Source organism: Chinchilla lanigera, unplaced genomic scaffold, assembly GCF_000276665.1.
Source record: "Chinchilla lanigera isolate Chin_1 unplaced genomic scaffold, ChiLan1.0 scaffold00009, whole genome shotgun sequence".
NCBI lineage: Eukaryota > Metazoa > Chordata > Mammalia > Rodentia > Chinchillidae > Chinchilla > Chinchilla lanigera.
In genome coordinates this window covers 26,698,862-26,722,184 of record NW_004955410.1, presented here as the reverse complement: position 1 = coordinate 26,722,184, position 23,323 = coordinate 26,698,862, and the positions used below count along the sequence as shown (strand labels likewise).

Genomic DNA, 23,323 nt, shown 5'->3' with positions numbered 1-23,323 from the left:
CAGGAAGTTGGTGTAGATGTAGCCTGGAGCTAAGGACTGTTAGATGTGGGCACATGGTCTGGCTGGACAGCAGTGAGGACAGAGGTACCAGTGGGGGATGGCTTAGGTCACCTGTGGGATTCCTGCCCATGGGCACCACCCATGGGAGTCTGGGAGCCCCTGAGAGCAGCCCTCCCAATATTTGTTGATCTAAAGTGACACACTCTGATCAGGAGTGCTGCTAAAAACAGTTCTGTGGTCTCCAGTATAAGGCCAACAGACAGATTTTCAGTGTCCTCTGCCCAAGACATTGGGCATTGGTGCAAACCAATGCACCCCACAAAAAGGGCTATTTTTGCTTTTGAGAAAGGGTCTCAATTTGTACTTTAGGCTGGCTTTGAACTCATTATGTAGTCTGAGCTGGCCTCAAACTTGTGGAGATCCTCCTGCCTCAGCCTCCTGAGTGCTGGAATTACAGGCATGCACCAAAATGGCCAGCAGGATGGGCTTGTATTTACCAGTGTTTGAAGGAGACTTCCCAGCATGACTTCCCAGCCTTTCCTGCCTTGTGGGCCCAGCTTGTCCTCCCTCCAGCCTCTCCTGGCTGCCCTCTCTTCTTAGGTTTACCAGCCCAGAGTCCTATCTGCTGGGGTTGGAGTGACTCAGAAAGGTTCTCCCAGTCAAGCTTCAAGCCTCTTTGGGATTTCCATTGTGATTTCTCAGTTTTCCTAGGTGAGGGAGATTGGGATGTCATCTTATCTCATTTGTAATCATGTATCACTTACGTGTGTTCTCAAAGAGGCATCGCTGGGTGGTTATGTTGTGCAGACATCACCTTACGTGCTTCTACAGACCTAGGTCTAGGCCACTCACTCATCACGGCTTCTGGACATTGTCAAGAGACCCTCAAATGGCAAGCACGAGGCTGCTGCCCATGTGACACGGCATGCTGTTTCACAGTACATTTTTTATAAGTAGGAATATACTCTAAATAAAAAGTACAGTATAGTAAATATGTGAGCTAGTAACAGTAATTGTCATCAAGTATTTTGTACTGTACATAATTGTATGCGCTGTGTTTTTATGGAATGGCGGTATGGTAAGTTTGTTTACGCCAGTGTCAGCACAAGCCCGTGAGTGATACACTGAGCAGTCCTGCTGAGATACGTGGCACATCGCTTATCTTTATTTCACTCTGAATACCTAACTCCCCCATGTCCCATGCTCTGGAATCTGACCTTTGTGCCCCCAGGTTGGCCACCGTCTGTGCAGTACACCCTGATGCCAGCAAGGATGAAATCTTTACTTGTGCCAGTGGCTCCTCTTCCCCCTCAGTTTGAGGGCTGAGAGCTCGACATCCTTACGAACAGGGCAGAGGCTGGACGCAGTGGGAAGCTGGGAAGGGCCAGGGAAGGTGTGAGCGCCCGGGTGAGAGTGTGCTCTCTCGTCCGCAGGTGTCAGCGATGGAGGATGGGAATATCCTCAAGGACAGCAGTGTGGTGCTGGAGATCCCGCCGGCCACCACCATCGCCTATGGCATCATCGAGTTGTATGTGAAACAGGACGGCCAGTTCGGTGAGCGCCACCTCCTAAGAATGCTGAGGCCCCACGTCATGGGCCCCTGGGGCACACATTGTCGAGGATCCCCCTCTGCTTCAGGCTCCTGGGGCGAGGCAGTAGAAGAGCTTAGGAGAGGGAAGAGGTAGATGCAGAGCTTAGGAGTGTCCCCCGGCCTGGTCCCTTGGGGGTGGTGAGAGATACCGGGGGCAGCACCTTCCCTCTGCCCCAGACATCGGTGTGGGCAGAGGGATAAGGTGAGTCTGCAGTGAGACAGGCTGGGTGCCAACTTCAGCCCCCGGACTCCTGTGAGATCTCAGGCAGGCTGCTGAGTTTGCTGTTTTAGCTCTCCACATCTGGAAGGGGAAAGACAGTCCCTGAGGGACTGGTGTGAAAGAGGATTAACACATGCACAAGGGATTGTAATTCGTATGTCTTCCTACCAGGTTGCTTGAACCACCGGTAGGAAGTACCTGCATGACTGTCCCACCAACTGGCTTTTTATTAATTTTATTAGTAAAAAAGTGATAAAAGTGATTAGATCTCTTTGTACCACCAGCGGTACGAGCTGTCTGATGGGACAATCACGCATGTACCACGGGTGGTTCAAGCCAGTGGGACTATGGTAAAACTAGGTGAGACATAGGAAGTGCAGCAGTTAGCATCCCATTTTTTTTTTTTTTAGTATTGGGGATTGAGCCAGGGCCTTTGCACTGATCTATGTCTCCAGTGTGCCCCTCCTTTTACTTTTTATTTTGAAACAAAATCTAAGTTGCTAAGTTCAAACTTGTGATCCTCCTGTCTCAGCCTCCCATAGTGCTGGAATTATACATGTGTGCCACTATGCCTGGCTTCACCTTATCTATTAATCTTATCCCCATCATTGCTGTCCTATCTTTCTTTTCCTAATGCAAAACTAGAGTTGCTGAATTGGACCTTCCTCTGCTGATCTGAAGTATGTCATTCTTACCACTTAAAGAAAGGGCTTTGGTTTACTGATGTCTGCTCTTCTTAGATGTTCATAGCCGCTCCCCTCTTGGGCCTGATGAGAAGTAGTCATCTTGAACCCAAGAAGACTATTGGGCTGTTTCTTGGGGACACGAATGAGTAAACATAACAACAAATTTTGCTACTCTTTTGGTGTAAAGATGTTATGGTTATGTTTATAGAAGTTGTTTTTAGAGATTCGCACTGAGCTTTCAGAGATAAAATGGTAGCACGTCTCTCTTGCTTTGAAGATGGAGATGAGTGGAGAATAAGGTGGGGTGGAGGCAGAGGGAAGTGGCCAGGCTGCCCGTCCGTTAGGCTGGTTAGCGGGTGCGTGTGGGCTCACTGCTCTGCTCTCTAGGGCACCCTGGCAGTTTCCATAACAGCACAGTTGTAAACATCTGTGCCCTAATAGCCCGTGCGCGCCCCGTCCTGCCTCTTGCCTTACCCCACTGGTTTTCAGCGAAGTAGGCTGAAGATGAGTCCTTCGTGAGGTGACTCTGTAACCACCAGGCCCACATCAGTGTGTTCCCACACCACTTGGCTGGGAAGACAGAACGCATCAGTGAGTGTCCTTGTGTGACCGCTTCAGCAAGCTCATGGGCCAGTAAGGATCTGCAGGGGCATTGAATGAAACCACGGAACTTCCCTCTCCCGTTCAGTAGATGCAGTAGCCTATTCTGGGGCAGCAGAAGTGATTTTCATAAGGTGATATAAAGAGGAGGTGACAGTTTTAGGACATTGGTCTAGAGAGGTAGGTCAGGGACCCCTGAAGTACCGGGAACCCCGGCGTTACGACTTACGTCCTTTAGGCACGTAGCTCCTAATTTGAGTCTTCCCAGGCAGTTTCAGCATTGTTGCTTGATTCACACTCTTTCAAAGGCTTGTCTTCCAAACAAGCCGTGCTGTGAAAGTGATCGAATTGTTCCGAGTGTGATAAGCAGAATTAGCATGTGCACTTGTGGCCTTCAGCCCAACGCCGATCCCTTGACGGTCCCGTGCAGCCCTGGTGCTCAAGGGTCAGCGTGTCACTTTCCCTCTCGCTTACTGAGGCAAAATTGACAAATAGAAATTGTGAATATTCAAAAAACGCAATTTGCCGAGTTGATGTCGTGTACACTGTGAAGAGCTCACCACAGTGAAGCTACGCAACACATCCTGCCTTCACTTAGTTACCATCTGCGAGCTGTGTAAGAGAACACTGAGAATCTATGCCCTTAGCAAACAAGCTACGTAAGATAGTATTTTTAGTTCTTAACTGTACATACAATTTGTCTCAGAATGCGTATACTTTGAACATTGATCAAATCAAGGGTACTTAACATACCCATCGCCTTGTACATTTACCATTTTATGGTGAGAGCATTGGGATATCTGGCATTCTATTGTTAACTGTAGTCACCATTTGTGCATGGAACACCAGGGCTTAGTCCTCCTAACTGTGACCTTTTATCCATTTACCTCCCTCTACTCAACCCTTTCCAAGTCTCTGGGAACCACTGCTCCGGTCTTTGTATGAGGTCAGATTTCAGATGCCGCCTATGAAGGAGGACTTGTAATATTTGTGTGTCCAGTGTGTTTCTCTGTCTGGTGTATTTCATTCAGCATAATGTTTTCCAAGCTTAACCATGTTGTCTCAAATGATAAGATTTCATTCTTATGAATGGCTGAGTAGTATTCCATTATGGAGATGTAGCCATAGTTTCACAATTTATTCTTCTGTTGTTGGGTAATTGGAATCCAAGTCCTGGCTGACAACATAGTTTTATTAACTGTTATCACCAGTCTGCATGCTAGACCCCCAGAAGCTGCTCATAACGGAAACTCTGTATCCTTTGCCCGACATCTCCCCTTCCCCTCCCAGCCCCAGGAAAATACCGTTACACTCTGCTTCTGTGAGTTTGGCTGATTTAGGGTCCATATGTAAGTGTGATATATAGTGTCTGTCTGGCACACGGTGTCATCCAGATTCGTCCATGTTGTCCTAGATGGCAGGAATTCATTCTTTGTTACGGCTGAATAGTATTCTATGTACCTATGTATTCTATGTATTCTACGTACCTAAGTATTCTATGCTTATGTACCACATTTTCTGTGTCCATTCTTTTGTCAACACACTGTTCCCATATCTTAACCACTGTAAATAAGTATTTTTTGCAAGGCCTTTGAAGCCTTGGCTCCTACCAGAGGATGACCATGAACACTCTGAGGACCCTTCGGTGGCTGGAGGCCCGGCTGTGCTAGCTCCCTCCCCTGCCTGCAGCTCCTGGGGTGGCCTGTGTCTCCCAGGAGGGTGTCTTTCTTCTCATGCCTTTTCTGGCATGGTTTGTGTTTATATTTCAGTTTTGAAGCCTTTTATCTTTGTTGGCTTCCGCTCTCTTTGAAAATCATCTCCTCTATGTGCGGCTGAGGGGAGGTGTCCTGGGGCTGCTTTCCCACAGCCTGCCTACGCTTCCTCCACGGTCCTCTCCGTGCGGAGCGTGACGCTCTGTGGTAGCCCCCGTTGGGGTGACGCACAGCCTGATCGTAAACCAGTCCTGCTTTTCCCCTTCTCCTCGTGCCCATCCGTGTTTTCTGTCATCCTGCCACACAGTGGGCTGATTCAGCTTCATAAACAAACCTGCGGGGGCCGGAAGGCCTCTCGTGGGGTCACATGGACCTGCCTTGCTGTCCTTTGAAACGCGGAGAGGCCTGACCCTCCCTTGTCTGGTCGACTGGCTCCCAGCCCCCCAGGGACAGTGTGAACCCTTTCTGCAACACTTACAGCCAACCAGAAAGGTCCGCTATCATTTTGAACTTTAGCCCTGCACTGTTGCATAGTTTGGTATTTGCCAGTGTCTCTTCCACTTGTACTTTGATCCTTTGTCCCGAGGCTGTGAAACTGTTTCCTGCCTGGCCCGCAAATCTGCCCTTTCTGCTGTCCCACTGGCGCACACCAGCACCTTCCTCAGCTCTGCCAACCATTCCGGACAGCCTGCTTCTCTGAATAGTGCCCCATCTGTTCCATCCAAGCAGTGGAACCGATACGATCATTTTAAAATAAAAGTCTGATCATTTCACTCACCTGCTCAAACTCCCTCTGTGGTTCCTTCTGTCTCAACAATGAAGTCTGCTGAAGGTGTGGGTCCCAAGCCTTCCTGCTCTTCACCAGCGATCCCTTCAGTTTTAACTCACTGTCCCGGAAAACTCCCCACTGTGATCCTGGAGTCCTGCCGGGGCTGCCCCTGCTGCCCAGGGACTTCTGAACATGGCTGCCTGGGCACTGCTTCGTCACAAAGCCTTTTCTGGGTCTCCTTCACCGTGGTGGGGTCCTGGACCGGAGACCACAAAGCCCTTGAAAGTAAAGGGTTCGTTCCAGTGTGGACACCCTAGGAAGTCACCCTCCCCGGGCTCTGTCCAAGTGACGTAGGAGAGCACAGGGCGCTACTGCGTAATGGACAGTCTCCTTCTCCAGCGCTGGAGATGAAGCCGGGCTTTGTGTCTGCACCTGCGTAGTCCTCCAACTTCTCTGAGTCCACTGGACAGTGACTGAGAAGATCAGCTGTGCTGGAAACAGTGCAGAGAGGTGAAGTGAAGGCTTTGAGAAAACGCCAAAGTGGGAAGGTCACTCTCACCCTTCTGATACCCGAACCAGGGGATCAAACCTAGGAGGATCTTCCTGACCCTGCCCTCTGCCCGTGACAGATCCTCGGGTGACAGGTGCCCTCCCTCTGCTCGAAGGAAAGGGGCATCTTCAGCCCCGAGGATGCAGCGGCACAGAGGAGGGTCTGCGCACCCTGGCCCTGCCGGGTCCCCTCAGCTCAGCACCGCAGGTCACACTCTTCTGTGGGTTCTCGACTCCCCTCCTCATCAGCCCTAGCTCACAAGCCCTCTGCTGCGACTTTCTCAGCTCTGAATTCTCTTGGGAAGGCTTCTACATGGGTGAAGCTTATTTTCAATGGATTTATATACTTTTCTCTCATTAATCTTCAATCTGACAGGTCCTTAATCTGACTGGTTACTAATCTGTCTTTGGTTAGGTTCCACCGTGAACCTAAGTCACATTTTTAATTCTTTAGCCTTTGCTTAAGGACCCAAATTATGCCATAGAAGCATCAGTTTTGAATCTTGAGCTCAGTGTTTTTGAACAACAAAACACATAACAATTTATTTTTATTAACAGTTTAGATACTTTAGCTGAGTTGTTATTATGGAACTGTCGTGAATACTGCAGCTCCTAATAACAGCTCCTAACTTCCCCTTTGCTTTCCCACTGAGTTCTTCTGAAGCAAATCGTAGGCATTATATTATTTCTCATATATATATATATATTATACATAATATATATATATAATATAATATATATTTCATCACCTATAAGCAGTAAAGCTTATGAAAAAGACTAGTTTTGCCTTTGTATAAATTGATACATGTAGAAAGTATTTTATGACTGGTTGTTTTCACTCAAGGGAATGTTTGTGAGATTAATTCAGATAATTGCAGAAATAAGTAGTTTTTATTGCAGTGTATCATTCTCTTTATTGAGAGTAATTAAGACTCCTTACAAACATAAGCATATAACTCCTTGTAACCATGTACTGATGTATATATGTATGTATGTATGTATGTATGTAGCTAGGTACTGGAGATTGAACTCAAAGCCTTTGTACTGAGCTGCATGCCCAGTCCTTATTTTGAGACAGGTCTCACGAAGTCGCTAGGTTGCCAGAGCTGTGCTCAAACTCAAGCCTGCCTCAGCCTGCCAGAGTGCTGGCATTCTAGGCATGTGCCACCACTCCCAGCTCTGATGATAATTCCTTAATATTGTAAGTGTTCAAATCTCCACAGTTGTTTTATACATAGTGGGTTTCGTTCGTCTGATTAGTTTTTCAGAGCAGCATAGTGAAGTGTTTCCAGTGAATGAAAGATTGCTTCCTACATTTCAGAAAATATACCCCAGAAAGTTTCATGTGAAAAACAGCCGTTGCTTCTGTATTTTTAAGGAATGGCTTGGTATTCAGTCAAGCAGGAAGTATGATTTATGGGGAAGGGGATGGGTCTTTTGCTGCACCCCAAACCAGGTAGTGAAGGGACTAACACATGCGATGGCTGGGCGGACTTTGGGCCTGGCTTGTCCTTTTCCTGTGCACTACAGAATTCTGCCTCCTCTATGAGAAGCACGGTGGCTTTCAGCAGGAGCGGAGATCTGACCCTGTCTATCTGGACTACCTGGCCTATCGAGAGTTTGCTTTCAAGGATGTGCCGGATGCCAGCCACGGGATGTCTTCCCAGGATGGACTGTTAAGTGTTTTAAAACAAGGTAAGGCCACCAGAGTGGGACGTGGCCAGTGGGTGGCCGAGTGAACGCTGAACCCCAAGGAATGGTATGCCCTTCCGGATCACTAACTTCTCACGGAAGTTAGTGATGGAAAACATCTGAAAAGAGGGTGGCCTCTGAACCCTGGCCCACTCAGCAAGAGTTTCCTGTGAGATCTTACAGAACACCAGGTCTTGGGTGACATATTTTGAGGACGGGGTAGAGGCGGGAGATTGAGCAGTGAAGCAGTCAAGGGCCTGGGGTTTTCTTTCATTGTGACACAGAAGACTAGCTTGCCAGCAGGGATCGAGAACTCAGGTTTTGCCTGTGTGTCGTATTCCAGGCTTCATTGCCAAGACAAGCCATGCTTCGTCAGCCTCTTGGAGGCCCCTTATCCACCTGGCATGAGCCACATGCGCCACGGAGGAGAAGAGGCAGGACTCGCGAGGTGCCTGCAGCAGTTCTCCCCACAGCATGTTGTGTTTTAAACAGTTGCTTTGGAGCGCGGAGGGAGTACAGTGTACGTTAGGAGATGGGCAAGGAAAAGGAGAAACCAACTTGGTAAGTGCTTTGGAAAAGGAGCCAGGAACCATTCAGTGTGCTTCCCTGTAGAAGGCAAGGAGAGAGACCCCTCAGTGAGGCTTCAGTGAGTCCTGAGTTCAAGTATGTTGTGTTAGAAGACAGGGAAATGAAAGTCCAATCTTCAGCATCTCCCTGGGAGGCAGCTGAGCGGGCCTGTTGGCCACCTTCTGGGGTAGCAGCACAACAGCAACAACTGTGCGACCTGGAGCTACACTGCCCAGAAGTGACAAGTCCCAGGCTTCAGCTTTCTTATTGCATCCTTCCCTACAAGCCTGCGCTTCGAGTCTACCCTAGAGGTACCCAGATTCTAGACCAACCGGCTCAGCTCTTTTCTTCAGGCTGGGGCTGCTGAAGACCTACTTGGTCACTGTAGTTACATGTCTCTCTGGGGCTTTCTAAAACTACTGCGATTGAAGATCTGCAGAGATAGCGCATCAAGGTATTAGTATGCAGTGATGTGTATGACGGCATTGTTTTAGCAAATCTTTTAAAGAAAATTTCCACTGGGCTTAATTTACTAAAAGAATCTGACAACCTATTTAAAAAAAGAAACAAAAAGAGAGAGAAAAGGATTGTAAGGGGAGAGGTTCCCAAGCATCCTGCAGAAGTGAGTAGCACAGTGGGATGGACTCCAGGAGCAACTCGGGCATGTGTGCAGGAGGAAGGAGGGAAAAGAGGCGAGGCTGAGCTTGCTGTGAGCACAGGGTGCCGGCCCCTCTCAAAAACATGCCGCAAGTGTGGAAGGATGTGAAATCTGCAGTGTATTTCATGAAAAGGCATGAAAATGTGTGCATTTTAGAATTTGCACGGCTCTGAAGCATTGTAAAAGTAGACTTTAATAATTCATCCTTGATAATTAAATGCTACAGAAATCATACTAAGGAGGAGCCTAAATGACTGTTCTAGAAATTAATTGATTAGGCTTAATTAACATTTAGTGAGTCAGAGAAGAGCAAAGCCTGGTCTTTAAACTGGGTCCTTTCCTTTCTCTTCCCTCCCTTCCTGTTTAGTTTTCCTGGTTGTAGTCAAACATAAAGGATAGTGTTTACCTCAGTGTCCCTTAGTTCCACGTTCCATCATTGACTGACTGACTGTAGGTGGAAATATCTACAAGACAACTGGTGATACTCAGCAGTGAGAAGCGGGCGATGCTGTCTCATGATGGGAGCTGCACACAACAGTCACAACACTGGGTCTGCTCTGTTTTCACAGCCACTCTGCTGCTGGAGAGAAATTTCCATCCCTTCATGGAGCTGCCAGCGCAGCAGCAGATGGCTCTGTGCACCCTCCTGCAGGCGGTCCTGTTTGATGAGGAACTCCTGGTGGTCCTGGAGCAAGTGGTGAGACAGGGACCTCTCCAGGCGCGGTTTTCACTTGGCTGATGTGCAAAGGTGCACAGGCCACAAGGCCAGGGCTTTGACCTAGCATGAAACCATATGAGGTTTTCCCACGTTTTGCCCTAAACCTTGTGTACTTTCATTCTTAGTTACAGGTCTTTAATTTTCTAACTGCAAAAAGGTAGCTGACATCAGGGAGAGAGGATGTATGTTTCCTAGGGCTGCTGCAACAAATGACCACAAACTTGGGGCTTAATATACAGAAATTAATTTTCTTACAGTTCTAGGGGTCAGAAGTCAGACATCAAAGTGCTAGCAGAGCCATACTCCCTCTGGAAGACCTAGGGAAGAACCTTTCCTTGTGTTCTGCAGTGTCTGATGGCTCCTGACACCTGTGCCTTGTGGATGCATCACTCCAATCTCTGCTCTGTCTTCATATGCTCTTCCCTCTATTTCCTTTACTTTTTTTTTGTTGTTGTTTATTTATTTATTTATTTAATTTTTTTTTTGGAGTATTGGGGATTGAACCTAGGGCCTTTACACTGAATTGAGGTACAGCTCTCTTTAGTTGAGATAGTCTTGCTAAGACATTAAATTGCCCAGGCTGGGCTTGAACTTGCATTGCTCCTGCCTCAGCCTCCCAGAATACTGGGATTATAGACCTGCGCCATCAGGCCTGGCTTCTCCTTTACTGTATTTTTTTGTTCACTTTTTGAGACAGGGCCTTGCTGTATACTTCAGGCTGGCCTCAAACTCATGGCTATCCTCCTGCTTCAGCCTCCTGAGTGCTGGGATTACAGCGATGTACCACCACGTGTGGCTCCTTTACTCTTTTGTAAGGATGCTATCACTAGATCCAGGACCCACCCCAGTTTAGGATAATCTCATTGAGATCATCACCTTAATTATATCTGCAGCAACACCTACTCAACATAGGGTCACAAGTAAATATATTCTGGGGGGCTATGTAGAGGGGTCCAAGTGAACCTGTTCTGTTAAGCTCAGGGAGAATCAGGCCTTGAACCTGTTTTGCAGCAGCGAGATTTCCTGGGAGAACAACTTCCTTAACTATTAGCTGTGCAAATGGTGAGGGACATACCAGCTGTTTACTTTCCAAATGCCCAGATTTTCCACACTTAAAAAGGCCCAGGTTTTAGAAATCTTTTTTTCTATAGTTTTGTTTTTTCTTTTTCTATAGGAGAGTTGAAATAATTGACTGACTACTTTATGATTTTTAGGAAAGCATTCACATTATTTTTCCTTCTTGAAATTTGATTGTGCTGGAAGAGCTTAGGTACCAGAGATGGAACTTGCAGTTGTTGAAATAGTGCAACAACCCAGGACATTTTTGCATTCTGGAGGGTGCTGAGCTTAGCCCCAGGGAGTACACACATATTTCAAAAAGGCTGTTGCTTTTTACTTCCTAAAATAGCTCCTGAAAGGAAATGTCAGGCCGGCCGTCTGTGACAAGAGCATTAGATGCTGGAGGAGTATGCTGCTGGCATGGTAGAGGGCAGACTCTCAGACAAGTAGATGTAGAGATGGGGGCCACAGATGGGGAGCTGGCTGGGTGGTCAGAACTCGCTTGCCTGGCAAGGCTACCTAGCCTCACAGCTGGCCCTTTGAGGATGTATGAGGCTGCTTAGGGCTGGCTGGAATGTGCGGAGTTAGGAGGGCTGCATTTTTAGAGCTTGAGGACCATGGGGGGCTGATGCTCTTATCAGTTCTGTGTATATCCACTTGTCCTTTGTCTCTTGTGTGGCTTAAAAGACTGCTCTTTTCTGGGTCTTTCCAACAGTCCCCATGTACCTCCTTCCCTCTTTGCAAAAGGATAGTACTTGGGCAAGGCTCAGCTTACTGTTTCCTTTTGGAGAAATTTAAACCTGGGGATAGGTAACATCACAGAAAAGGCCCAGCATTTGGGAGCAGATGCGGGTTTGTGGGGTGTGTTTGGTGGGGCAGATGGCCCAGGGTGGGCACACCTCATGGGCCTCAGGCTGCACCATAGTGTCCTTTCCTTGTCCCCCTGCCTTGCAGTGTGACGACATGGCTGGCGGCGTCTGGTCCCAGCAGGCAGCGCTGGCAATGGGGGAGTTGAAGCCCCCTCAGCAGCAGGACCTCACAGCCCTTCTGCAGCTGGTGGGATGCAGGATACGAGGGGAGCGTCCTGGCCCTGAGGATGAGGTCAACAACCAGAAACTCTTTGCAACGGCCTACTTCCTGGTCAGCGCACTAGCAGGTATGGACAGAAAGACCAAAGAAAAGAAATGGCTGCCACTTCCTCTGCATGCTTTGGGGACACAGATATCAGTCGGGGAGGTTTGGTACATATAGGTCCGTCCTTTCCAGTACAGAGTGGATAACAATTGGCAGCGCAAGGCAGAGCTGAGACTCAAGTGTGAAGCAGGACTATCTGTCCATCTTGAGTTTCCTCCACTTTTGGATAGGCTTCTTCCTATCTGGGGTCCCTCATGAACCCTGGAAATCATCTTCCAACAGAACCTGTGATTCACTGGCAGTGCTGCGTGGCAGGGACTTGCATTTGGTAGCTGATCTCCCCTAGCATTTCTCTGTCTCTCCATCCAGCTGATCCTCTCCTCCTTTGCAAACTTAACGCTTCACCGCAGCCCGCTCCATGGCAGCACCTGCCTGTGGAGAGCACAGTGTCCTTCTGCAGGCTGGGAAGCAGGGCAGTGGCTGCGCCCTGCGTCCCCACAGCTTTTGCATGGTCCCGAGGTGGCCTCCCTGGGGACTGCCATCCAGTTAGTGAAGAGCAACAGGCCTTGCTCACCACCTCGGCCCCTCCCCTCTAGAACGCACTGTGCCCGAGAGCCTGCTGGTTGCCCTTCATGAGGAAGCTGGGTTCCTTCAAGGGACGCTGCCAGGGCCCTGAGTTCCCAATGCATTCAGGATTTGTCTCAATACCACACAGAAACAGTAGCTGAGGAATCTTGAATTTTTTAAAAATTAGACTGTGTCTTGCAGCTCTATGTGCTGATGAATATATTGCTCCGTCTTCCTCTAAGTCATGGCTAAAAGCTTTGACTGGCTGATGGGGCAAGCCCCTGTGGGACTCCACTAGGGATCTGCCCAATGTTAACATCAGTGTATCAGAAACTTTAAAGGCGAGCGTTCTGTCAAGGGGCTAATCCACAGGCCCTGAGTGAATTCAACTCACTGAGAGGCCTTTCTTCACATACCCTGTTGTCTTGTAATACTTCATACTGCTTATAACATTTCTACCCACAAGCTGCCCAATAGGCAGCACATGTATATTACAGTGACATCAAATATGCAGCACGTGCCCTCTGAGCCTAGACAGAGCTGCAGTTTCTCTGGGAACTTTGCACACTGGCAGCCGCTGAGTTCACACATAACGCAAGATCGACTTCTGAACTGGAGGCTCAGCAGTGTTAAAATTTTTAGTGCGGCAGGTAGTCTCAGCAGCCAACTTCTGAACCAGGGCTGCCCTTCTTCATTTGTCTAATCTCATGACATGTGACGTTAGTGACAGCAGAGGTCAGGTTTGCTTCACAAACCAAACCTTTTTTTATGTGTCAGGGTCTGGCTATGTAGCACAGGCTGGCCTTGAACTCATGGCAGTCTCTTGCCTCAGCCTCCGAAGTGCTGGGATAAGAGGTGGGCACCGCACCTGGCCACAGCTCTTTCATTTGTGTTTATTCTGGCACTTCTGAATTGACCTTTTCCTCCTAGATGCCTCATCTTTCCTCCTAAGAATCCAGGGAAAGTGCTAGAACAGAAAATGGGTTCCTCTTGGGTCCTAACAGTGTATATTGGGTTTATAGTACAGCTCTTTTCAGCACTTCAGTCCATCGTCTGCCCTGTCTCCTGGAAAATTTCCTACATAATCAGGTTACAAGCTCTGAACTCCATAGGCATTTGTAAAATGGATTTACATTATATTATTATTATTAATTATTATTATTTTGTCTGAGACAGGGTCTTGCTATGCAATTCAGGCTGGCATTGAGTTCATTAAAAAAAATTCATTTCAAGTCATGACACACTGGAAAAGCTTATACTGTATTGCAGGCACTGCTAGGGGTGGAACAAATTTAGTCCAGGCCATGAGTTGAGTAGTAAAAGTAGGCAGTAAGCTCTTCAGCGTTGATAAGGTTCTTTTATTGCTGTGCTCCTGGCATCCAGTACCATGCTCAAAGTAGTATTAAATGAGTAATGTGGACTAAGGTATTTCCAGGAATAAGAGATGAAGAGGAGGATCTGACACTCAGGAGCCCCTGGAAAGCAAGGGAAGGGAAACAGACTCAAGATGGCTATGACAGCGGCTCACCCACGTGTCATGTGTCCTCCCCAGCTAGACCACATACACACTCCTGGTTGGGCTAAAGGTCTCCTTGAGAATGCATGGGAAGTTGTGGCTCTTCAGAGTATAAAATGCTCTCTGGAAGGGTTATCCCTTGGGAGCTGTCCCTTCATCTCAGCAGCCTTCATGCTCTTGGGAACAAGCCCTGTTTTGTCCTCACTGGGTCACAGCCTCAGTGACATTCCACATTTTCTAAGTAAGTCTGTTAGTGGAGCATGTGGGTTCATGAGCCACCCCATGGTGGGATCTCAAAGGTTGCACCCTAGAGACTGGGGTCCTTTTAGGGTCTGCATTTATTTTAGTCTGAGGTACTTCATATCCTTTTTGAATATATTGGCCCCTTCTGGGGCAGCCCTCTCTCTTGGTAGTGTGGTTATATCACTCCTTAATTAGGCCTCACAGAAACTTCCTCTTTAAAATGACTGGTGACATGGGGGGAGCCCTTTGTGGTTTATGCAGTGCTCTGACATATGCCAAATTCCAAATAATGACCAGTCAAATGAGGAAAGTGAGGCACAATCAAAGTCATAGCCCTATTATGTGGAGAGGCTTGAATACCGCTTCTGTTACCAAATCGGGATGAGGGGGTTCTACTTTTCCATGCAGATTTCCTTTTTCTGCAGTCTTGCCATTCTTCCTGATGGGCAGATGTCAAGGAATATCCTTTGGTGACTGCATCCCTACGTCTATTTTCAAAAAGGTTTTTGCTGCCAGTATCTTTTACTATTTAACAATTAGTAAGTGCTATTGAAATACAAATTTGGTAACATCCACGGGCTTCTGTTTCCTGTGAACTTTTTTTGATAGTGACTGTGACTTTTTTTTCTCTTGCAGAAATGCCAGATAATGCTGCAGCTCTGCTGGGCATGTGCTGTAAACTCCGTATTATTCCTGCACTGTACCACTTGGTAAGGAACCTTTCAGATGGGATCTCGGGGTGGCCAGGGATGGGGAAATGAAGAGGTAGATGCTTCATACCTGACAAAACACCTACCTCTACTTTTCGCATCCACAGCAGCTCTTCAGGATAGCTTTAAGCAGCTGTTGCATTAGCCCTACTTTTATACACACTGAACAACGCTTGAAGACCGAGACACAAAGGGAAATAGATATTTATTTAGTGAAATATTTAGATATTTATTTAGTCCTGGCCAGCAGAGCCAGGACTGCCACCGTTGAAACTCCGAATTGCAGCTTTTCCCACTGTGTGGAGAGTACTATGGCTACATCAGTGCTACCCTGGAAGAACAGACCTGAGGCCGTTTTGTTCAGTGGCAGTTCTCTGGTTAGACTGCCCTGATTCAGCTCTGCATCAGATTCAGACTCATAGGAGGCATTCAGACTGGTCTGTCTCACGGAGACACTGTCAGGTTCTTTCATCATCTTTTAGAAATACCATTAGCTTGGTCTCCTCTGGAAATAGTGTAAGAGTAAGAGTTAGGTAATCATCAGTGTAGCACCAGAGAATGAAGGCTTTTCTTTTTTAAGTTACAGATTGGGCCATTTATAGAAGGACCAGAAATAAAGCAGCCCTGGAACCACCCTGATGGGGCAGCTACTCTGGTGCAGCTTCTGCGGATGCTGCTCAGCCAGGGGCAGAACAGAGCATAACTGACCCACTCACTTAACGGTCTGGTTTGTTGGTCCAAATAACCATAGCTCAGAGCTGTTCTCAGATTAGGGAAGCAGGTATTACACAGAACACCTAGACAGGACCCTGAAATGTGTTAGGCAGTCACTCTGGGGACGGTGAGCAGTGCAGCTGGTGCCTTTGCACAGTAAAGACATCAGAAGACTATGTAGCACTGCACTATTCCAAGGAGCCTTCTAGATTTTTACTTGCCCAGAGAACAATGCATTCTTATACACTGACAGCAAAAACTGAACTACTTGAAAATGTGCCAGCATGTGTTCTGGGCCAGCTGAGGTTAAAGGCCGGTGGCATAGTCTGTTTATAGAAACTGTACTATTGGATCCTAATTGGTGCAATGATGAGCAAAATGACTGTTCTGCTTTCAAAGCCCTGCTTCCTTTTCCAGAAACTGAGAGCTCAGCACTTAGCAAGTTAGCCCTTCCCAAGTACTTGCAGACTTAACTTCAGGAAGTATGTACAAAAGAAAGGCCTGCCCCGGGTACTGTTAGCTAATTCTTCCCCAAACACACTCATGCTTGGTTGTCATCTTCCTTGAGCATTAGATGCAGCTTCTTACCTTTGGTTGCCCTCAAGTTTCTCTCTGCTGTTACACTCAGAGTAGCTGGTAGAAAACACTTGAGAGTCCCAGAGTGGAGGTCATTCTGCTTGTGCACTAAGCCACCTACCCACAGAGGCATTTGTTTACCTTTTAGGAAATCTAAGAGTCATTTTTTACAAAAGATCTTCCTGGGTGTCTTCATATAATCTTTAAAGATTTCCAACAGTTTTCTTTTTTTTAAAAGACAGCCAGGCTCCTGCCTTTTAAGCAAGCTGAATATCATGTGCTTCCTGTAGGGCACAAAACTTGTCTTATGACAAGAATAACCTTGAGGGAGGTTTTCTGAAGATGTTTGGGAGAACAGTGTCAGGTAGGCTAACATGTTTGCCAAGAACTGGTCAGAAGGTAAGTTAGGATCAACTGAGAATGCTAACTTTATCCTGCCATCTCTTGGGTTACTGTAATTCTCTTTACACCTAGACTCGTCTATGGGTAAAAGAGGTTACAGATGTTTAGAGTAAGAAGCTACATGTTTAGAGTAAGAAGCTGGTAAGCTCTTGTCCACTAAGGACATGGCGCCCATTCTGAAATCTGTAGGCTGTGATGCTTATATGCTTAAAACCTCAGGTCTGATCTACTCCCTAAAGCATAATGTATAGTTCATCATGTGAGCCACATTGTCATATAAAGCCAGTGGTTATACTGTGCGAGTTGTATCTGCAGAATCTGCAAGGTACAGATTCATAAGGCTGAGTTTGATAATAAACACACAAGTACTTAAACATTTTGCTGAATACTGGTCTTCAGTCACCTGAACAAGACCCATATTCCTTTAAGTAGAATTTTGGAATTCTTCTGGATTCCCTTCAGTTAAATTCATACATACTTAAAAATGAAGCAGGCATATAAAATTTTGTGCTTTAAAAATGTGTTACACACATAGATCAAGACTCTAAAAACAACTTAACTATTTCAAATCTATTTGAGAATTAGAACAATATTCAAAGCAATTTCCAGGCAGAGCTGAGTATCTGTTTTAAGCAGGTTAGATGGGTGACCACCTTGGACAAGGTCCTTGCTCTCAAGAGCAGTTCACTGTTTAGTCAGGGGAAATAAACTAAATGGGGACTAGTAAGGGAAAATTTCAGATACAGTAAACTTTGTAAGATAGTAGAATAATGTAATAGTGGCTGGGATATGGGATTGCGTGGATGGGTGGAGAGTGGCTTACGCAAGGCTCTCTGATGAGGCACTGCAACTGCCAAATCCAGACAGCAAAGTATTCCAGGTAGAAGGAAGAGTAAAGGCAAATGTTCTTGGGGTAGGAAGCATAGCTAAATGATACCTACCTTTGAGGGGTTCCTGTAAATATATAAGAAATTCTAGTATCATTTAAATGAAAAACGAGATGATAGCAAAATAGAAGTGTCCTGCTTGTGATTACCACAAAGAATAAGGGCACTAAGGGAGATCTGTGTTACAAGGGGAGCAATCGAAGGACTCTGGAAATTAGCAATGTAATGATGTAAACTCTAAACAGCACTAAAAGCCAGCAAGACAATTTAGAGAAAAAAACAAAGCAAGTCACGACTTCAGCCCAGCTCCCTGACCCGGGCAGAGAACTGGACACCATGGGAAAAGGTAAGTTGCAAAGTGCAGATAAACTTCTGACCACAATCTACCAAAACTGAGTCAAGAAATAAAATATATAAACAGACCAATAATGAGTAATCAGATTGAAGCAGTAATTAAAAATCTAATTTAAAAAATTCAAGACCTTGTGGCATTACTGCTGACTTCTATACAACAAAGAAGGAATTTCAGTTGTTCTTACACTATTCCAAAAAGAAAAATGGAAGACATTTTGCCAAACTTTTTACTTGCCACCAAAGTCAGTATTACCTTAATACTAAAACCAGACAAAGATGTAACAAGAAAACACAAAATAGAGACCCATACCCCTTATGAACACAGAGGTAAAAACTGTTTGTAAATATTATCAAACTGAATTCAAAAGCACATAAAAAAAATCATAAATTGTGGCAAAACGGGATTCATCCCAGGAGTACGAGAGTTTAGCTTATGCAAATCAATAAACATGATACAACAAGTATAGATATAAAAAGGATCAAGATTTGTTATGTATATGTACCAATATCCTGAGATGAATATATGCATTATGTATTGTAAATATATACTAATATAATTTTTGAAAAATCCATTACCATGAAAATATGAGTAATAAGTTACGGTGACACACATCTGTAATCCCAGCACTGCAGAGATTGAGGCAGGAAGATCCACATCAGCTTGGATCACATACAAAGATCTTGTCTCAAAAAAACAGAAAAAAAATGAAAAGATGCCAATGATTTTCTTTACAGAGATATGAAAAACAATCTTAAAATTCACATAGAACCACAAATGACCTAAAATGGTAAAAGCAAACCATATCAGAAATAGTGCTGGAAGCATCACAAAATGTGACTTCTAAACATAGGCCTGGCATACAAATACATAGACCGATGGAATGGAAATAGGGAGCTCAGAAACCAATCCCTTTTCATACAGCCAACTGCAAACTCAAAGGCACCAAGAACATACAAAGGGGGGAAAGACAGTGTCATACAAAATGGGAGAAAATATTTACAAACTATCTGATAAGGGATTAGCGTCCAGAACATAACGAAGAACTTGAAAAATGGGCTGAAGAACTAAACAGATACTTTTCAAGAGAAGACATACAGATGACCAACAAGCACATGAAAAAATGTTATTTCACCATCAGAGAAATGCAAATGAAAACCACAATGATCTATCGTCTGACCTGTTAGAATGGCTAGCATAAAAAGACCCAAAATAACAAATGGTGGAGAGGATGCAGAGAAAAGCAAACTATTATAAGTTTGGTGGGTGTACCTTTATGGAAAACAGTAAGGAGAGAACTAAAACCACTGAAAAGAGAATTACCATTATGATCTAGCAGTCCTACTACTAGGTATATATCCAAAGGAGGTGAAATCATACCAAAAAAGTGCTTGCATTTCCATGTTTGTTTTAGCTCTTTTCACAGTAGCTAAAATACAGGATTCAGCCCGCATGTCCTTCAGTAGATGACTAAAGTGTACATATAAGCAATGGAATATTATTCAACCATAAAGAGAATTAAGTCCTGTCATTGTAGTAACATGAATGGACTTGAATCATTAAGTGAAAAGCAAATATTATATGTTCTGACATATTGTGGTAACTAGTAAGTCAATCTTGTAAAAGAATGGAATGAAATAATCGTCACTAAAGATTGTTCTTTAATACAGCAGGGTTAACTATTGGTTAAAACCCATATTTCAAAGACTATAAGAGTATAAATTTCCCTACAGATAAAAATGACACATATTTGAAGAGATGGAAATGCTTATTACTCCAGTTATGCATACATGTACTCAATTTTCATAATGTACCCCATAAAGATGTACAAATATGTCTCAATTTTAAAAAACCCTCAATAAACTCTAATACTGGTAATATGATGAAGGTATATTATGAGCTCTCTAACCTACTGGAGTTAAAAGAGTTCAGAGAGAGGACAATAGGTGCACTGGATAAAATCAGTCCTGAGGTCCTGCCCTGGATTAAATACATCTCATTTATCTTGAAAGTTTTCCTGTTCCCTTGGAGAATTTAAAAGTTAGGTGTTTTTCTTTTTCATAATTACCTAGAAGTGTATTACTGTACAACTATGTGGACTTTCTGTATTTTAAAGTCTGTTTAAATATGTCATTTCAGCTTCGTGCTTTATCTGAGGATGGAATATGTGACCTTGAAGACCCAACTTTGGCCCCTCTGAAAGATACAGAAAGGTTTGGGATTGTACAGCGCCTGTTTGTTGCAGCTGACATTAACCTCGAGCAAGGGCATTCGTCTGTGAAAGCTGCCATCCTAAAGGATCCTCATATTTTCCCTCTAATTCTTTATATTACTCTGAATGGACTCTGTGCTCTAGGCAGAGAACATTAGTAATGTCTCGTCAAACACAAGTACCTGTAACAAGCCAAGGCTGGGTGTTTCTCAGAATTAAAATACTGTTCTGGGGTTTAGGTCTGATGTATCTTAAAAGTTGATCAATGAAATGAATTACAAAATACTTTTACTAGGGGTGATTTTCTGCTTTGTGAACGCCATCAGGCACTCTTTACATGGTTTCTTTTCATCAGAGGCCTTCTCCTGCTGGTAAATGGTGAAAACCTGGTATCCAAGGTAAAGTCTAGTACCAGAATGAGATTATAAGCAGTTGCACACTCAGACTTTTTTTCTGCAGAATAATGGGTCCATCTATCATTTTCTTATATTTTCTACTTTGCTATACAAAAACAGAGGAGCCTGACACTTTAACCCCAAAATTCATTTTAACTTGTGAACACCATAGCAAGGTAGCTTCTCTTCACAGAATCTACATTTTGGATGTGCTTGCTGTATATTATTTGGTGACTGAAAAATGAATTATAAATGCTACTAGAGACTGTATGCATTCTTCTGCGAAACAAAATTATACTAAAAATCTAGTAGTAACACACCCCCCAGAAAGTCTAACTGTATCATTTAACCTTGCTATGCTTTGATAAATGTATTAATTCTATGTCTAGAATAATGTGTTCTTCTTATGCATTTTAGTAACTTAATTTGCCAAAATTACATTTTCTATCAAAGGAAATACTGAACTGTTGTACATTTTGGTTTTTATTATTTTAATAGCCTTCTATTATAAATGGCTTGGACTGTCTCCCCAGGGCTTCTAAATCCACTGACAGGATCTACCATCCATCAGGGGCCTGAAGCCACTGTTTTACCTCAACATCACCTGCTTAGTCCGTTTTGTCCTTTCAGTTTTCAATAAGCATTAACAAGGAAGAAATAAAGCATGTCATCTTTTCATTACCTGTTTTAAAAATGACTCAGTCTTATACAAATGCTTATTATATGTATGTGTGTGGGGGGAAAGAATATAAAACTGTATGTTCAGTGGCCACTGTACACAAAAATTATCTTATACACGAATTAGAAAAAGAATATGCAAAGCCTTTTTGTCTGATTTTCTGAAGTATAAAAAACTAACTTCAAAAAGGATGTGTAATTTCTTACTGCAGGCAGAGGGCCAGGATGTGTGCCACAGCAGGTCAGCTCCTTCTATCACTTACCTGGCTTTTGCTCTTTTTTGGCCAGCTAAGCAGAGAGGCCTTGTTATCTTAATCCTATATTACAATCTTTCCTAACTCTGAAATATTTTGAGGGTATTGTCTTTGAAAGCCACTGAATTGCTTAGCTCAAGATAGAGGAATACATGGTTGGGGTTTCCTTGTTGAAAAATAAAAGTGGGCAAAAAATTTGGGAAAAACTAAAGGACATTAGGATTTTTAACAAAGATTTTTAGCATCTAAAAGATGTTATTAAAGCTGATCTGATGTTCTGTAACTTTACATCTAAACTTTTATTTTACTTATAAATGAAAACAGTACATTTCTCCCCATAGTAAACATTTCTTTATATGTACATGAAAATATTTTACCAGGACTATGTAATCTTACAAATTGAAAACTTCAAGAATTTCTATTTTGGATAGTATATAGAAATATGTGAAAAGACTTACAGGGATAGTTTCTAAAAATAATAATTATATTGTAGGAAGATTATTATAAAGATAGTAGTACTATTTTATACAGGAACTAGTAATATAATTAAACTAGGAACATAATTACTACTTTATTAGTACTTTATTTTTAAACCTTTTCATCAGAAAGTTAAAATAGCTTGTTCAGCTTTGACTTTTAGATTGCAACAAGCATTTTGCTTTTTATACAATCACTTCTAAGACCATAGGTTAAAAAAAAAGCATGCATTTGTGTCCAGAGGAAAGATATACCAAAATGAACTGGAGGGAGGGAATTAAAGATACTCCTCTAGCAAGTTTTCACATCTGTTACTCATCAGCTACAGCAAAGTTCAAAAGAACACGTTTCTGAAGCCCATTGGTCATTATTCTGTGATAGAATCTAGGACACTACCAAAAAGAAAGGTATCAGGGTTAATGAAGAAAGAGGAGCCAGTCTGCAGCTCTTTTTAACACTTTCCTGCCAGCTTGAACCACCAGTGGTAAATGCATGACTGTCCCATTGGGTGGCTTATACCACTGTTGGTACAAATGGATCTAATCACTTTTATTAGTCTTTTTACTAATAAAATTAATAAAAAGCCACCTGGTGGGACAGTCACACATGGACCACAGATGGTTCAAGCCACCAAGCAGTAAGACATATAAATTACAGCCCCATTGTGAACGTGTTAAAAGAGGGTACAAGACCAGATGTAGATGGTCTATCATCAGATCTGGTTCTTGAAAAGACTAAGGACTAGAGGTTTGGAATATGTTTACCAAAATAGGCTTTATGTTTTCAGAGTAGTGTTACTGATACTACTGCCTACTTTTCTTATTTAGGATGATGAAAGCCATATATTTTAAATGGTAATGTTAGAAATTTATAGCTGATAAGTTTTGTCTGTTTTTGGGTGCTGGGGAATCAAATCACACACTACCACTGAGCTATACCTCCCCCAGCCCTTAGTAGGTGAGTTTTTAATTCTATGCTTTTCTCCTCTTCAAGTTAGTTCATTAGGCTTCTGTGAAGTTCTCAAATTGCTATATTAGGAAAGCCAAATTTTAGGTATGACTTCTTAAAAAAAAAAAAAAAAGCTGTTGGCTGAAGTGCAATAAAGACTGCTACTTCCAACTTTTAAAATCAAAGGCTGGGGAGATAGCGCAATGTAAATGCCCTAGGTTGTATCCCCACTGTCAACCAATAAGACCTTTTGACTTCTGCAGTAGCAACAATACCTATTTTATGGGACTCAAAGACAGACTGTTTTTAAAGTAGAAAATAGGTTAAATTCCAAGGTCTAAGCAGCAATTTACCCTGACTATAGAGGTGTTCATTTCGTTTGTGCTGAAGAATAAAGGGGGAATGATAAAAAGAATGAGTTGTTATTTCTGACCACC

General features: G+C 44.0%; 1 protein-coding gene and 1 long non-coding RNA gene across 4 annotated transcripts in view; one reads left to right on the top strand and one right to left on the bottom strand.

The window, feature by feature from the left end:
* The window catches only part of Dfna5 (deafness, autosomal dominant 5), a gene marked incomplete at its 5' end in the record, with an annotated part of 60,707 nt that extends 39,499 nt beyond the window's left edge, over window positions 1-21,208 (top strand). For both annotated transcript variants that reach the window (XM_013510600.1, XM_013510599.1), the window contains 6 exon segments: window positions 1,434-1,554; window positions 7,658-7,822; window positions 9,614-9,741; window positions 11,776-11,977; window positions 14,918-14,991; window positions 20,062-21,208. In XM_013510600.1, coding sequence (XP_013366054.1) covers window positions 1,434-1,554; window positions 7,658-7,822; window positions 9,614-9,741; window positions 11,776-11,977; window positions 14,918-14,991; window positions 20,062-20,292 — 921 coding nt within the window. In that variant the 3' untranslated portion in view covers window positions 20,293-21,208.
* LOC106147783 lies at window positions 1,561-7,651 on the bottom strand. Of its 2 annotated transcripts, none has more exons than XR_001232744.1 (3): window positions 3,327-7,651; window positions 2,972-3,067; window positions 1,561-1,921 (listed from the first exon to the last, which is right to left on the bottom strand). It is a non-coding gene; the product is annotated as an uncharacterized LOC106147783 (long non-coding RNA). The 2 variants fall into 2 exon arrangements; XR_001232745.1 differs by having other exon boundaries at window positions 2,972-3,570; window positions 4,402-7,651.
* Window positions 21,209-23,323: the final 2,115 nt, after the last annotated feature.